Here is a 14191-nt window from a genome sequence, read left to right on the forward strand (position 1 = left end):
TCTAAAATTTACAAATATTTAGATTTATTCTACTCTTCTTTGATTGGAAATTCAAGTTTTTATTTTTTCTGTCAGAATGTTGACGCAGGAAATGATTCACAATTCAGAAGATAAATTTCAAAGAATAGTTGTCCTACAGGGACTCCAGTAAATACTCTGGGGATACGTCAAGCTCATGATATGATGCATGTGCTAATCATAATATTTTTTTGTTCTATCAATCATATGTAGTTCCTCAAACTCAGATCCGTCATTTCAATGTTTTCTGGAGGTGGGGGCAAAGAACATAATCTCAATGTATGTATATACACAGCGCATAGGTAACATGGCCTATAACGTGTTACTGGCGAACCGTTGGTCCTAGAGGCATACTTCCAGTTAGAAAAAGTATCCGAATAATGTCTAGTACTCAGATATGTCATTTTGTTGCAAGGGGTTGTATACGAAGCTGGCTGATGCAAAGATATATTTAGGAAAAAGAGAGGATTCAACTGCCCTTGCAGGGAATTGAACCCATGTCCCCTTTCACTTTCCGGGTGAATGCCCTAAACCACTAGACTAAAAAGGCAACAAATATCTCAATCTTTCCTTGGAGCTCATGTGCACTGAACGGGAACATACATGGATGGTCGAATGTAACTCTGATCAAAGCTCACAATTGCTGACACTGCCACTGACAGTGCACACAAGCTCCAAGGAAAGATTGAGAAATTCGTTGCCTTTGTAGTCTAGTGTGTTCACCTGGAAAGTGAAAGGATGTGGGTTTGATTTCCCCGCAGGGGAGTTGAATTTTCTTTTTCCTAAATATATCTTCGCATCAGCAAGCTGTTAAAAACCTTTGTATGGATAGCGGAGAGTGACATCATTCTCAGAGGAGTTGTATAGTTATTAAAATAAGAAAAATAACTTTTTATACCATCTCATTGGGCCCAAAAACCCAATTAGAAAGTTGTTGCCCTGTCTCTTCTGATGCCAACAAAAAAATTCCATGTTTTCAAGTGCAATATTCACTGATGTATTCAAATTCAAAAACAGTGGAAAGTTGGGGAAAACAGCATTAAATGCAGGAAAACTGTTTTACCCATATTTAATGCCGTTTTTTTTCTTCCAAATTTGCTCCATTTTTTGAATTTGAATATCTCAGTGAATATTGCACTTACAAATTAAGAATGCTTTTGTTGGCATCAGAAGAAACGGGGCACCAACTTTCTAGCTGGGGTCTTGGGCAGAGGGTGTCTGTATAAAAATTTAATTTTTTTATTTCAATAATTATTCAACCCTTTGCAACATGAATGAAATATCTGAGTACTACACATTATTTGGATACTTTTTCTAATTGGAAGTATGCTTCTAGGATCAACGGTTCACCAGCAAAATGCCATATGCCTTATTAGCTATGTACCCTGTATATATATTTCATTTTCATCTTATTTGTCCATTTCTCTATTGTGTTTTTTAAATTTTTATAAAAGCCGGGGGGGGGGGGGAGACTGCTCAAACTACTCCCGGATCATCTCTATGATACAAAAAGTGTCTATGTATTCAGTAATTTGAGCTTTGTTGTATGGTGAATTGTTTCTAGTACACTAATGTCATTTTTGAATAAGAATGAAAGAACCATTGCATAAGCATTATTTTGTTTAAATTAAAAAAAAAACCTTTAACAATCAAAGTAAAATGTCAATTAAAAATATTGAAATTTGAAAATTGTCAATGCCTGTAGCTGCCACATCAGTTAAAAATCCTATTATCCTATATCTAGGTTCATGGAAAAAAGATTTAATTTACCAGCTTATAAGTAGGTTCTTTTATTTTCATTGTCTACTACTAGAGAACGTGTCCCATGGGAAGCATGAACCAAATTTTTATGCATCCTTTTCTGAAATTCCGGGTATTTGACACATCATCTCTGATATCTGTATAATTTTTTTCCTCTTTTATATAAAATAGTTTAAAGTGGTTTCTTTTTTTCAAATGCAGTTCTTCTTGCTATTGTATTTCAAAGTACAAAACAGTATAGACAATCACAACATCACTGTTGTGTTTGCAAAAGTTTTAAGGTGACAAAGTTAGACTTACGCTCTTTCATCAACAGCCCAGCTCGGATAGAAATTCCACCTATGTCTATAATGAGTACATTCTATAACGTAAGAAAAAATATGAAAAATTTGTGTATATATATATTTGGAACTAAAAACAACTCGGTACAAAATTAAGACTAACAAAAAATATTATACAAATGCCCTTTGTGTGTGGAAAAATAATTGTTACTACTTCTCAAATGGATTTATGTGCTAGAGATATTATAGAATAGGATAAAAATTGCTCATATTTCTCATATAATTTTTAGTTGACAACTTTAAAAATCTTTGTTAAATATTCAGTGAATTTTCAAAATTTTAGTTATTGCTTGTTATGCTGTGAATTACTTATTAACTTATTACTATGCACTATTTACTTATTACTAGGCTAATTTTTCTCAAGATGAAAGAGAAAAAAACTCCAACTGTTTTGTTGCCTGCCATTCTGAGACAGGTGGGATTATTATATCTGTCTTATTCTCTGCTAGTACCATTCGGAAGTACTTTATTCAGAGACATTTGGTCTTATTCAGTGTTTCCCAAAATGGGTAATATTGCTCCCGGTGGGCAATGGAATAGTCTGGGGGGGGGGGGCAATAGAAACTAGGAGTATAACATAGGATCCTATGGGTTTGCTTGAGTCGGGGGCGATGAGAGAGAAAAAAATTTCTGAAGAAGGGGCTATGGAACAAAAAGTTTGAGAAACTATGGTCTTGTAGTACCCATTATGTGGTGGTTTCAGTGCCATCTTAATGCATGGGCCTACCCAGGTATGGCCCGGGGCCATAAATGTAAAAAAGACCTCATGATAATGAGATCTGGTAAGTGTTTAAAAAATTAACCATGTTAATCGGGAGAGGTACATTAAATTTTTTTTTTTTTGTAAAATTTCTCATCCCATTTGTTTACTTCTGAATGGAAGAGGTAACTTCCTTAATGTGCATGAAATCATCTGTTGCCGAGTGAACAATGGTATTTTCAAGAACTGTTTTCTGGACTGTGTACTATCCTGGAACAGGTGCAGCAGCCATTGCTATAACAGCATCTGTCCTGCTTGAGGGCAATGTCTTTTCTTGTTTTCTCCAAATTTTTATAGTGATTTGTTAAAGTATGGTGATATGTATGAAAAAAAAAAAAAACCAGACACAAAATAGATGTCTGCTTCAATGTGCAATTTTTTTCCTGGAAACAGAAAATGAAATTCTTAAAATCTGAAAATGAGAAGAAAAGGGTGGAATCATAAAAGTGCACAAGAACCCCAAAAAATGTTGACATATTAACATAAATGAAGTCTGATAACTCAGTACACAGAGAATGCCCCTGGATGAAAACAAGACAATCATAAGAAAAAAACTGCTCAGTCAGTCTAACAGCTAAGTTTTGGATTATAATTTAATAAAAAAACTCAAAAACAGATTTTCTTTTATGAAACATCTCTCTTTCTCTGTCTGTAATACAAGTTTACATAAAGTTTATACATAGTTATAAAAAACTTAAGACAATTATTGGAGATTATTATAATGTTCATATAAATGTTTGGCAAATTGTAAATAACATATATATGGCTTGTGTGATTTTTATAATGTGTTCCCTCACCTTACTTTTGGGTAGATTTCCAAACACAGGGGCAATATATGGGTATGGCATAGAGTAAGACATGTTTCGAAGAATTGCATCAATCCATTCTTTTTCAAGTTTAGGGTCAGAAGAAGTGAGTACTGAGAGAATATGTCCCTGTGCGTGAAAGAAGGAAAAATATTTTACATACAGTGCAACAAACATTTTTTTCACTGCAAAAAACACACTATTTCATAAATTGAAAATACAGTAGCATCAAATAGTCATATTTTAAGTTCATTTTGCTTATGAAAAATGTGTTTTAAAAAACCCACTTTTATAATAGAAAGTTACTAAGAATTTTCCTTACTTTATATGAATGCACAGGAAATTGTTCTAAGCTCACTACTTGGGACAGATTTTTCCACAAAGGTAACTTCTGTGTAACTTCTGAAATTGGGAATGTGGTGATTGGTAGTGTTGAATTCATGTCCTGAAAGAGAATATGAAAGTTTTGAAGTGTATATTTGTCAAAAATATATATTGCTTTACCATACATTAAAATTCTTATTCATACAAAGTTTGGAGCATTTTCATCAAAAGTTGGAATAATTTTTGGTGGACTCAAGATTCCCATTCAGGAAAGCCTTTTTGAAAAGAAATGTTTAATCCTGTGTACTATGTATATGATAACTAGACACATGCAAACTGTACGAAAAGTTTTCAAAGAAGAAAAATAGCTTCTAGCAATTTAGTAAATAGATTGTTCAATAGCACTCGTGTATAAATTCTTTTTTTAAAAATCCAAATACTGTAACAAGGATATGTTCCTCATCAATTTCAAATTCATAATCATACTCAAACCAACTTACAAATGTCAAAACAATTTATGATGGGTATGAAAAAGCATAATGTCATTAGTCTTACTTTTTTTATTTCCAAAAACAAATGTACAAAACAAAACACAAACACGTATAACACCCTATTGCCCCCAAGGGACAAAATCTTTCCAGTCAGCCTTATCAGTTAAATTTTTATATTTTGCTGCCACATTTGACCAAGAACTATATATTGTATTAATAAATTACGTGTAATAAGATACAAATATTTTTAAATGTTTTTTGGTATGTATACAAATGCACAGTAAAGATTTGATGAATGAACACATTTGAAACAAATATTAAAATATTGGACATAGTTGAATGAATCTGTGGAATAACTACTGGAACATCTGGGAACTCTAGGCTCCCTCAGTATTTTTTTGCATGTTGCCTCCTTTACATATACATACATGTAAATGTTTCTGCCAAAGCCTGAAGTTGGCCACTTCGCAAAGTGGCCAGCCCAGTTGACCCGGCCAATGTCTGAAATTTGGGCTTTTGCTGGCCCCTATATATTGATCCCTATGGTTCAGGGCCATTGCCGCATTGGCATAGTTTTTGTGATGGTTATGGCCATTTATAATTAGCCATAGCTAACCATAATAATTATGGTTAGCTATGGCAATCTTAACGATCAATGGAATCTTAATACCTTAGTGATAAATATGCCTGGCAATAGCCTGAATTTCAGATATTGGCTGGGTCAACTGAGCTGGCCACTTCGCGAAGTGGCCAACTTCAGGTTTTGGCAGTAACATATACACACACATGAAAACACTCATCATATACTATGACACTGCAAAAATATTTTTTTTTTAATTTGATTTGAATTATTCTGATATTTCTTATTGATCTTGTTATATGTAATATATTTTTTATAAACTACACTTGGAATACATTTTTATTTTTATTTTAAACACCTTTTGCATGTATTTTTTGAAAGTATCATATATATTTGTATTATTGTTGACTGAAATGAAATCAGTATTTTTGGAGCAGTAAAGGAGAAACATTTTTGGAAAAGGTTTCTTTGTTTTTGGCACTGATTGATTTTCTTATGATTATTTCAGGAATTTTTTCTCCTTTTTTTAACAAGCACAAGATTTTATAAAAAAAATATTTGAAAATGATAGCACTGTGCAAAAGTGATTTTGGTGCCAGATTTTTTTAACTGACTTTATGTGTATTTCATGTGCTGAAAATGAATGACATTAGTTTTCGCCCATCAGCTCTTGTTTGTGAGATGGAAATAGCGTTATTCACACACACATTAACACATTAAATTACGCTTAGGATATAGGCATTAAATTGAAGAAAAAAAATTGCTTAATTAATTTTTATCATTTTAATTGATTGAAAAAGACACAGCAACACTTCTGTAAATCTTAATAGCTTAATTAAAAATCAGATAAAAACAACAGGAAAATGTTTGTTTCCACTCCGAAAGCTTCTTTTGTTTGGGAATTTTTAAGTGAACTTTGTTTACACCGCCTTTTTACAGATTCCAACAATAATCTACCATCATATGAGTATCCCATCTGCGCTGGTATCGGTCTTCCATTGCTTTTATGTGCTGGTGAAATTGTTCACCTTGTTCCTCACTAGTATCATCTAGATTTTCGGGGGAAATGGTCTAAGGGGCTGTGCAAGTAATGAACCTTTATGCTCATATTACAATCAAGGTCTCTAAAGTTGTTGATAATGCTGCTAACTAGTTCAACATAGTTTTCAGCCTTGTGGTTGCCAAGAAATCTCTTGACAACAAGGACAAATGAGATTCACACTGTCTCATTCATGGAATCTATGAAATGAGGATCATTTATGAGCTGTCTGCTTTGAGGACCATCAAAAATTCCAGCTTTAAGGTTTTCTGTACTTATTCCATGTATTTTTTGTCTTATGTATGCAAAGCAAGGGGGCTGTCCTGTGATCAAAAGCTTTCACGATCTGTTCCATTTACCCTAGCTTTATACACAATGGAATCAAGATGATTCTGTCTCATCCGGCTAAGGGTTCACGAACAACATTTCTTTCTCCAGCAACCATGTTCTCTCTCATAGGCCACGCTTTTTCTATCCAGTAGTATTGTTAAGCTCTGCTATCCCTTAGTCACACAAAGCAATGATATTTCGTGTAGCCCCCTTGCTGACAAAGAAGAAAGGTAATCATTTTCAACTCCACACAAATTACTCATTGATGTTTGTGAAACTATCTTCTCTATGACCAAAAAAAGTGATAGTATCATATTCCTCTTTCATTTTGGTTAGTAAGCAATGGGTATTGATCCCATTTAGACCCTTTCTCTTCCCATTAGTCCACTGTCATAGATGTTATGTACAAGTTTTACACATTGTGTGTGGAGGCCAAACTTTATCTTGGTCACCAAGCCTAATGCCAAAATACCTAAGGTAAGCTCTTTTGACAAAATCAGAAAAATGGCTTTACCATTCTCTTTTAGGGTGTACTCACCACGTCTGTAGCAAAATACATCAGGATGGATCATTACAACTTCTTCAACTGGTTGTCATTTTTTCTTTTATTCAGCCCTCAAAACAAAGAACTTTATAATTTATGAAGTTGTTTGTGATTTGCGGAATAAAAATCCTGGAACAGATTAAAAAACACTTAAAACTTTATTTAGATCTGGATTATTCCACGACCATATGTTACAAAAGCTGGACAACACACATTTAACTTGGACACGTGGAGCAGGAAGAAAAAACAGAGGAAAATGAATTCACATAAAAAAACTTTACTACTACTACTCAATGCTAAAATATTGCATAATTGAGCTATGCTGAATTTCAAAAACCAGAGCTGATAGAGAAAAACTGTGTTCATATTTGAAATCAGCACACCAAATGTAGTCAAAATCAGTTAAAAAATTCCAGGCACCAAAAAAAAAATTTTTTTTTTAATGCAGTGTAGTTAATGAATAGTTATTTGACATGAATGTCGCTCTCCACTTGTTAATACAAGATATACGGAAGACTGGATGTTGTGAAGATATTTATTATTTCAGATGTTTATTTTTTAAGGAAGGAAAAAACTCATCTCTGCCTCCACCGGGAGTCGAACCCGGGTCCCTCGATTGCCGGACGAGTGCTCTGACCACTAAGCTACAGAGGAGATAGAGATTTTCCTTCGCTAGAGATATTACGAGTGGTCAGAGCACTCGTCCGGCAATCGAGGGACCCGGGTTCGACTCCCGGTGGAGGCAGAGATGAGTTTTTTCCTTCCTTAAAAAATAAACATCTGAAATAATAAATATCTTCACAACATCCAGTCTTCCGTATATCTTGAATAGTTATTTGAATAAAAAGACATTTTATGTGGACAATAACTGCCCCTCCCTTGAATCATTATTCCATGGGTATTTTTTTTCCTTCATATGCATGGAAAGAATAATTATTTTATCCAATTGTTTGAATGAATAATTCAGAAAAAATCCTACTACATTTTTGAATAAAATATTCAATGCTTACTTTATATATGAACATGGTTTTATTCTTGAGTACAACATACACCATTTTTGGTCGGTCTTCTACAACTTGCATGAATTGTTCTTCATCACTAAATTTTGAACACTCTGTTTTATAGTCCACTTCTAAGTAACTTGCTTTGTTATAGAATCTGTTATCTTCATCTGGTGGCTGTAAAAAGTTAAAAAGACATAAGCATGTTGAATAAGTAGATACTGGAATTTTAATTCATGGTGGAATTTAATAACTATATGATAGAACAGATATTTATTTGATTTACTCTGGTATATACAGGATGGTTATAATTAGGGGTCAGATTTTTATGACCTAAAAATCTTAAAATAATAGGAAAATTATAAGGTCATGAACGCTTGCATATTTTTATCTTTTTCATCTTATTAAGTCAAAAAATCCATCAATTTACCTTTCTAATCAAAATTCACCAAATTCAAATGAAAACCATGCCTAACGTATCCAATTGACTGAATTTTATAAGATGCAGTTTTAATGTCTATAAAAAAGTGCTGTTGTTTAGTTTCTTCTAAGAAATGTTTGAAGAAGCTATGCACTTTGCAAAGGTTTTTAAAGACTTGAAAAATTACTAGATGGAGTAATATTTGAGCAAAGGCTTGCCAGATGTCTAGTTTTTTTCTCTTTGCTTGTTTCTCAAGGTAATGCAATGTAAGGTAATTGCAATGTTGCTGCACATTAAATCTGTTTGTGCTGGATATTTAACACATTTAACAAAATACGATAGAGTAGTACTATCAGTTCTTTTACTGGGCGCAACTCTGGTCTACCATCATCGGGCAATTTACCAATGTTTTACCTCCTTTCAGAGGGAGTTATGGGTCATTTGTGCCAAAAGTAGGTTTATGTCTATACCTAATTGATGCATAATATGCCTAACCGTTTGTGTGCATATCTACTGTTGTGTGTAAAGTTAGTGCTGCCATCTACATTTTGAATTTTGAGTGAAGTGTAGTGCCTGAATATTTGTAGTTGTAGACAGGGTCACAAGTAGGGAAGGCAGGGGTGTCTGGTGGACCAGCAGGAAGCCAGGTTTGCTTTTTGTTCATTTAAAGTTATGAGAAGGGGGCATCAAAATGGGGGGAACTTGGCCGAGGTGACCGTGTCAACTTTTGTTCATAGGCGGAGATTGACTTGGAAATCTGGGGTGGGGGGGCAAGGTCCTTATTGCTAGTGGGAGGGCACACGATGATGATGATGTCAGCCATATGCCCGCCCCACCCCGTATCTCCGCCCATGTTTTTGTTATGTTTTGGTACAAATAAAAATGCATTGAATGCAAAGATTTTGAGTGTCTGAATTTATAAGATCAGAGTTTCCTTTCAAAAACATAGCAAAAGGATCCTCTGAGAACAAAAAGTAGTTGCTGGGAATGCAAAAAAAAATTTTCGAGAGAAAAAAAGAGAAGAATTAATCATAAGCACAGAACTACATTTTAAAGAACCATGTATACAGATTAAAATTTTCAATGATAAAAATGACCAAAAAAAATCATCTATTGTGCTTGAAAATTCCTAAAATATGACTGATTGCTCAAAATTACTTAAAATATGACCTATAGCTCAAAAATTTCCAAAATATGACTTGTCATAGAAAAATATGATATGCCATAAAGGGGTGGAAGGAATTTTCAAGGGGTGGAAAAGAGAGCCTAGTAAACTCTGAAAGGAGGCGATATTACAAGTGTTGTGAACTTTTTCTTTAATCTTGCCAGAAACTACGAAGAATGGCATGTTTTGTTTCATAGCATGTGCTAACTGTGTAGTCATGAAAAAAATATCGTTTTTATTTTCATGTATAGATTTTTCTATTAGATATGACTATAATTTAAACTAATATATTTATGTTAAATCTATCAGCAACTTTTTAAAAACATTTTTAAAGAAATGTATGTCACTTAATTCATGAACACCAGTGTATTAATGTACATAAAGCGCAAAACAAATCAAAATAATATTAAAAATGGTTTAACCCGTTCAGTTCTGATGGCACTTTAAAGTACCATTAACTTTAAACCCCCGTAACGGCCCTTACATTTATTGTTGGGATTTTGAAGTAGGGGGCGCGGTAGCGCAGGTCGACAAGATACTCGCCTAAAGTACCAAAGGATGTTTAGAGGTGTCGCGAGTTCGATACCCGGTTCGTCCTTGTCAGAAAACTTTGCTGACACAAGGGTACAACAAAAACGGCGGCAAGACCGCAGGAAAAAATTGCTACTGCAAGGAGTCCCCCGTCAAGGGGTTAGCGCCCCAACCCCTCGACGAGTATAAAAAAACAAGCCTGCCGTTCGGAATCGGCAATAAATTGTAGGTCTCGGTCTAATTAGCCCTCGTGTGCAGAAAATGATCAAATGATTTTGAAGTATGAAAGCTGTATAACCAATTTACGATTACCAGATCACAGAAAAAGTGTAGGAGTACTATTTTTTAAAAATGGCAAAGATATATGAATAAAAATTCACTTTGTAATCACTTTGATCGTTGTAAGCAGTTATAATTGCAACTTTGCAGAGGCATAATACTAAGGAAATAGTTGAGGTGAATGCATAATTTTCTTTTTCTTACTCATGATTAATCCATATTTCCATTCATGTCACCATTTTTGTAAAATAATACCTATGCTTCAAATACCCAGCAAATTCATGACTGTTACTTGTACCATCAGTATATGGTGAGGTGTAGATTGTATGTAAAGAATGGTGAACTCAAATTGAATTATACTTTGGATGTGCAGTTTTTTATTTTTAGAAATAATAATATAATAAATGAAGTCTTGATACTCTGTGGACTAAAAAAAATCTGTAATAGGGATTATCTTTGTATTAGATGCAGACCATCATCATAGTGCACCATCAAATTTATACTGCTCTTGATATATTTTCTAAATACAAGTTGTTTATACCACCGTTGGTATTTATTTGACCAAAAAAAAAAAATATTAATTGATAAAACTCAATTAGATGTTTCACCTCTGTCAAAGTGTTTACAAATGTATGAAAAAAATTATGGTTTTCTCCCTGGTGAAATGAATAAATATTCCTGCAACTGTATTATTCAACATATTTGAATTTTATTTTTTATTTTTATTGTAAGTGTAGAGTGCTGATGGTACTTTAAAGTAAACTACATCAATTAATTTGTTGTATATTAAATAATTTTCAGAAAAAATAACTTTTTTTATTTTTAGGGCTTAGAACTAAAACGAACTACTGAAAAATTTAAATGATAATTATTTTATTTTTTTCTTAATGTGGTACTGAAAGGGCTAAAATATTCTAAATTCTTTGCTTTCTTACCAAATAATCCACTTGATACAGCATTTCGAGCAAGTCTGACTGTAAAACAAAATATGAATTAAAATCAGTTCTATGTTCATGCAGAAGGTTAAAGTAATTTTAAAATATTTAAATATTTTTAACTCTGTATAACTTGCCTTTAATTCAAGACATAGAAAGTTAGATAATGAGCCAAGAAATTTAAATTGTATGCAATACCTTCAAGTAGTGTTAAGTGGTGTAAGGCTGTTGCGAGCTAGCTAGACTAAATTAATAGTACTATTATAAAAGTTAATTATTCAACTTCTCATATACATGTCACCTAGTTTCTCATTTGGTTTGGGAGACTAGGTTCTAAGATTCCCTCCCCCCCACGTTTAAGTGATTTAAGAATGTAACATTCTGGGAGAAAAGGCAGTGTGTGGCATTATACCCAAAACACATGATTCCTCTCTTTTCCCTCATTGAGCTATGTATACATGTTATCCCATAGATCCCTCCACCTGGCTATGGCCTTGGTTATATTTGAGCTATAACATTATGAAAACTACCAGCAAACTTCATTTCAAAAATATAACAGGGACAATCAGAAAAATAAAAGAATGGCGATAGCTGTTTTATATTAAGTTTTGAAAAAAAAAATAGACTACAACAATAAATCAGGTATAATTAAACAAATCAAATACAATATACATTTCTGATTGCTTCATTGGTATCTATGTTAAAAAGTAACACTATGGAATGCATAAATATAAAAGCTCTATCAAACAATTAAAACAAAAATCAAGCTACTTACTGGATCCCAATCTGACGGCATCCATCTCTGTAGTTTTAGATGATCAACATTGTCATTTGTATCTTTCTCAGAGGGATATGATTCATGTGATGACACATTGGATGAAATTTTCTCATCAATTTTACTCTTAATGACATCTTTATCACAAATAATAACAGATGGGCCTTTCACATCTCGTGTTGGGTGGTCTGTGTTCTTATGACTAAAACTGGATTGATTATACTTTTCTTCAGTGGTTCCAACCAAAGGTAAACAAATATCTAAAAAAATATATATGTTTTGTAACTTCATGAATAAGAAAAGCAAAGTTTTGTGATTGAAATATAGTAATTGTTTTTAGTCAAGTATCCAATGGTTGAATAATTTTATTTACTAATTAACATGTTCTGAATTTTCAGTTTCGTATCCCGAATATAACTGTTCTAAGTTGTTCTTATACTATGACACTGCTGTTTGAAGTTCTTTTTAAGGTTTTAAATTTTTTACTTTTCCCTTCACATGCATGTGACATGAAAAACTGTTTTGGAGTGAATATAAGTTTTGTAATATGCACTTGGGAAATGCAATTATTCTCCACTTTGAACATAAAAATAGGGGGGGGAGTAGCATGTTATTTTTTCTAAACCCTGCTATAGTGTTGTATACTTCTGGTTTGATTACTTTTCTGAAGACGTATTCACATCAATGGGGTATCCATGGATTTTTTACAAACACGATCTATCTGCAGATAACATTGGCTTCTATCTACAGTCTGCACTGTATAATTTCTGAATTCCTGATATTTAGCATGAGAGATGCATCACATCAGTCATTGTATTCATCTAAACAAGACCCGCCCTTGAAGATGTGCGCCACATCAGACTCTACAATCGAAACGGGAAAATATATTGTATAACTACAAAATATAAAAATTAATACAGTCAACGCTCTTAATTCTCCCCCCCCCCCCATTGTTCCACAAGAAACAGACGTTGTATTGGAGAGAGAGATGGTTGTCATATCTTTATATAAGTTTTAAAAATAATAAAATTTAGCTTCTTAAGAAAATTTGGACCGAATAAGAATGTAAGCAGTAGCAATGAAATAAAAATGTATATAATACTATACAATAATAGTAATAAAATTTAAATTAGTTTAAGAGGTTCAAGTACAATAAGTCAAACACAGTTAAGTATGGATTTTGCTAATTTCTTTGCAAAGAAATGTGTGGTCAGAGCTGAGTTTGTACATTAGGGTGCGCTCATAGTGCGTCCGTGTTTCAGATCCAGGTAGTGGGCATGGTTTACTCGCGCAGGGAGGGTGCATATAGTGTGAGCCGGTTTTCCATTGCTGTACTTTATACTGTGTTTTTTTTACTCGTCAAACCGGAAGGAGGGAAAAAAGCAAAAAAAATATATATATATATATGCTGACGTAAAAAAAAAAGCAGTTTCGATTCCAGTTGCCAAATACAATACCTTGGTTTTCATTGACTTCGGTTATTGTTGAGCAATTTAGTCACTAAACTTTTACATGTGGGTATTGTATTCCCTTTCATGTTCAAAAACATATTCATTGTTTATTTGGTTGCTTCCCAGCCACATGTAAATGCATCAAAAATTACTTTCTTCTGCAAATTATTTCATCAAATCAATTCATAGTTTGAATTTCTCTCACAAATGAAACATTTGTTCCAATTTTTTTTCAGTTATTATTTTGTCAAAATAGGCAATATGCCAAACAAGGTGGAGAAAAAATAGGAAAACAAATCGCCCATGTGTCACGTTTTATGGGAAATTTTTGTCTTCGAAAAGGACTATGGTGATAACCAGGATCTGGATGTTGATGAAATTTTAATTTTTCTGCTTTTTTTTCACTGTTAGGTTTTTTTTTTTGCATTTTGGGGCAGTTTTTGGCATTTTCACAATATTTTTTCACTTTTCCAATTTTTTGACGATGGAAAACATCGAGAAAGTTGTATGAATACTGATTGCATTGAGCGCTTGTGAAAAAATATGCTTGAATTTCTTGGAAAATAAAGGATGCTTTTTGGTTTCCTAACCATAGGCATGCATACACAGGATTTTTTCAGGGAAGGAAAATTTTTTGTT

General features: G+C 33.2%; 1 protein-coding gene across 5 annotated transcripts in view; it reads right to left on the minus strand.

Moving 5' to 3' along the window:
• LOC149085534 (uncharacterized) overlaps positions 1-14191 on the minus strand; it is a 106005-nt gene that overhangs the window by 14606 nt on the left and 77208 nt on the right. For all 5 annotated transcript variants that reach the window (XM_089233598.1, XM_089233597.1, XM_089233600.1 and 2 more), the window contains 6 exons: positions 12102-12361; positions 11327-11365; positions 8005-8172; positions 4009-4131; positions 3678-3815; positions 2080-2140 (listed from right to left, as the gene is read on the minus strand). In XM_089233598.1, coding sequence (XP_089089724.1) covers positions 2080-2140; positions 3678-3815; positions 4009-4131; positions 8005-8172; positions 11327-11365; positions 12102-12361 — 789 coding nt within the window. The remainder of the gene's footprint in view (positions 1-2079; positions 2141-3677; positions 3816-4008; positions 4132-8004; positions 8173-11326; positions 11366-12101; positions 12362-14191) is intronic.

Source organism: Pholcus phalangioides, unplaced genomic scaffold, assembly GCF_987345545.1.
Source record: "Pholcus phalangioides strain wild (caught in Gottingen) unplaced genomic scaffold, Ppha-v1.0 ptg000007l_1, whole genome shotgun sequence".
Taxonomy (NCBI): Eukaryota; Metazoa; Arthropoda; class Arachnida; order Araneae; family Pholcidae; genus Pholcus; species Pholcus phalangioides.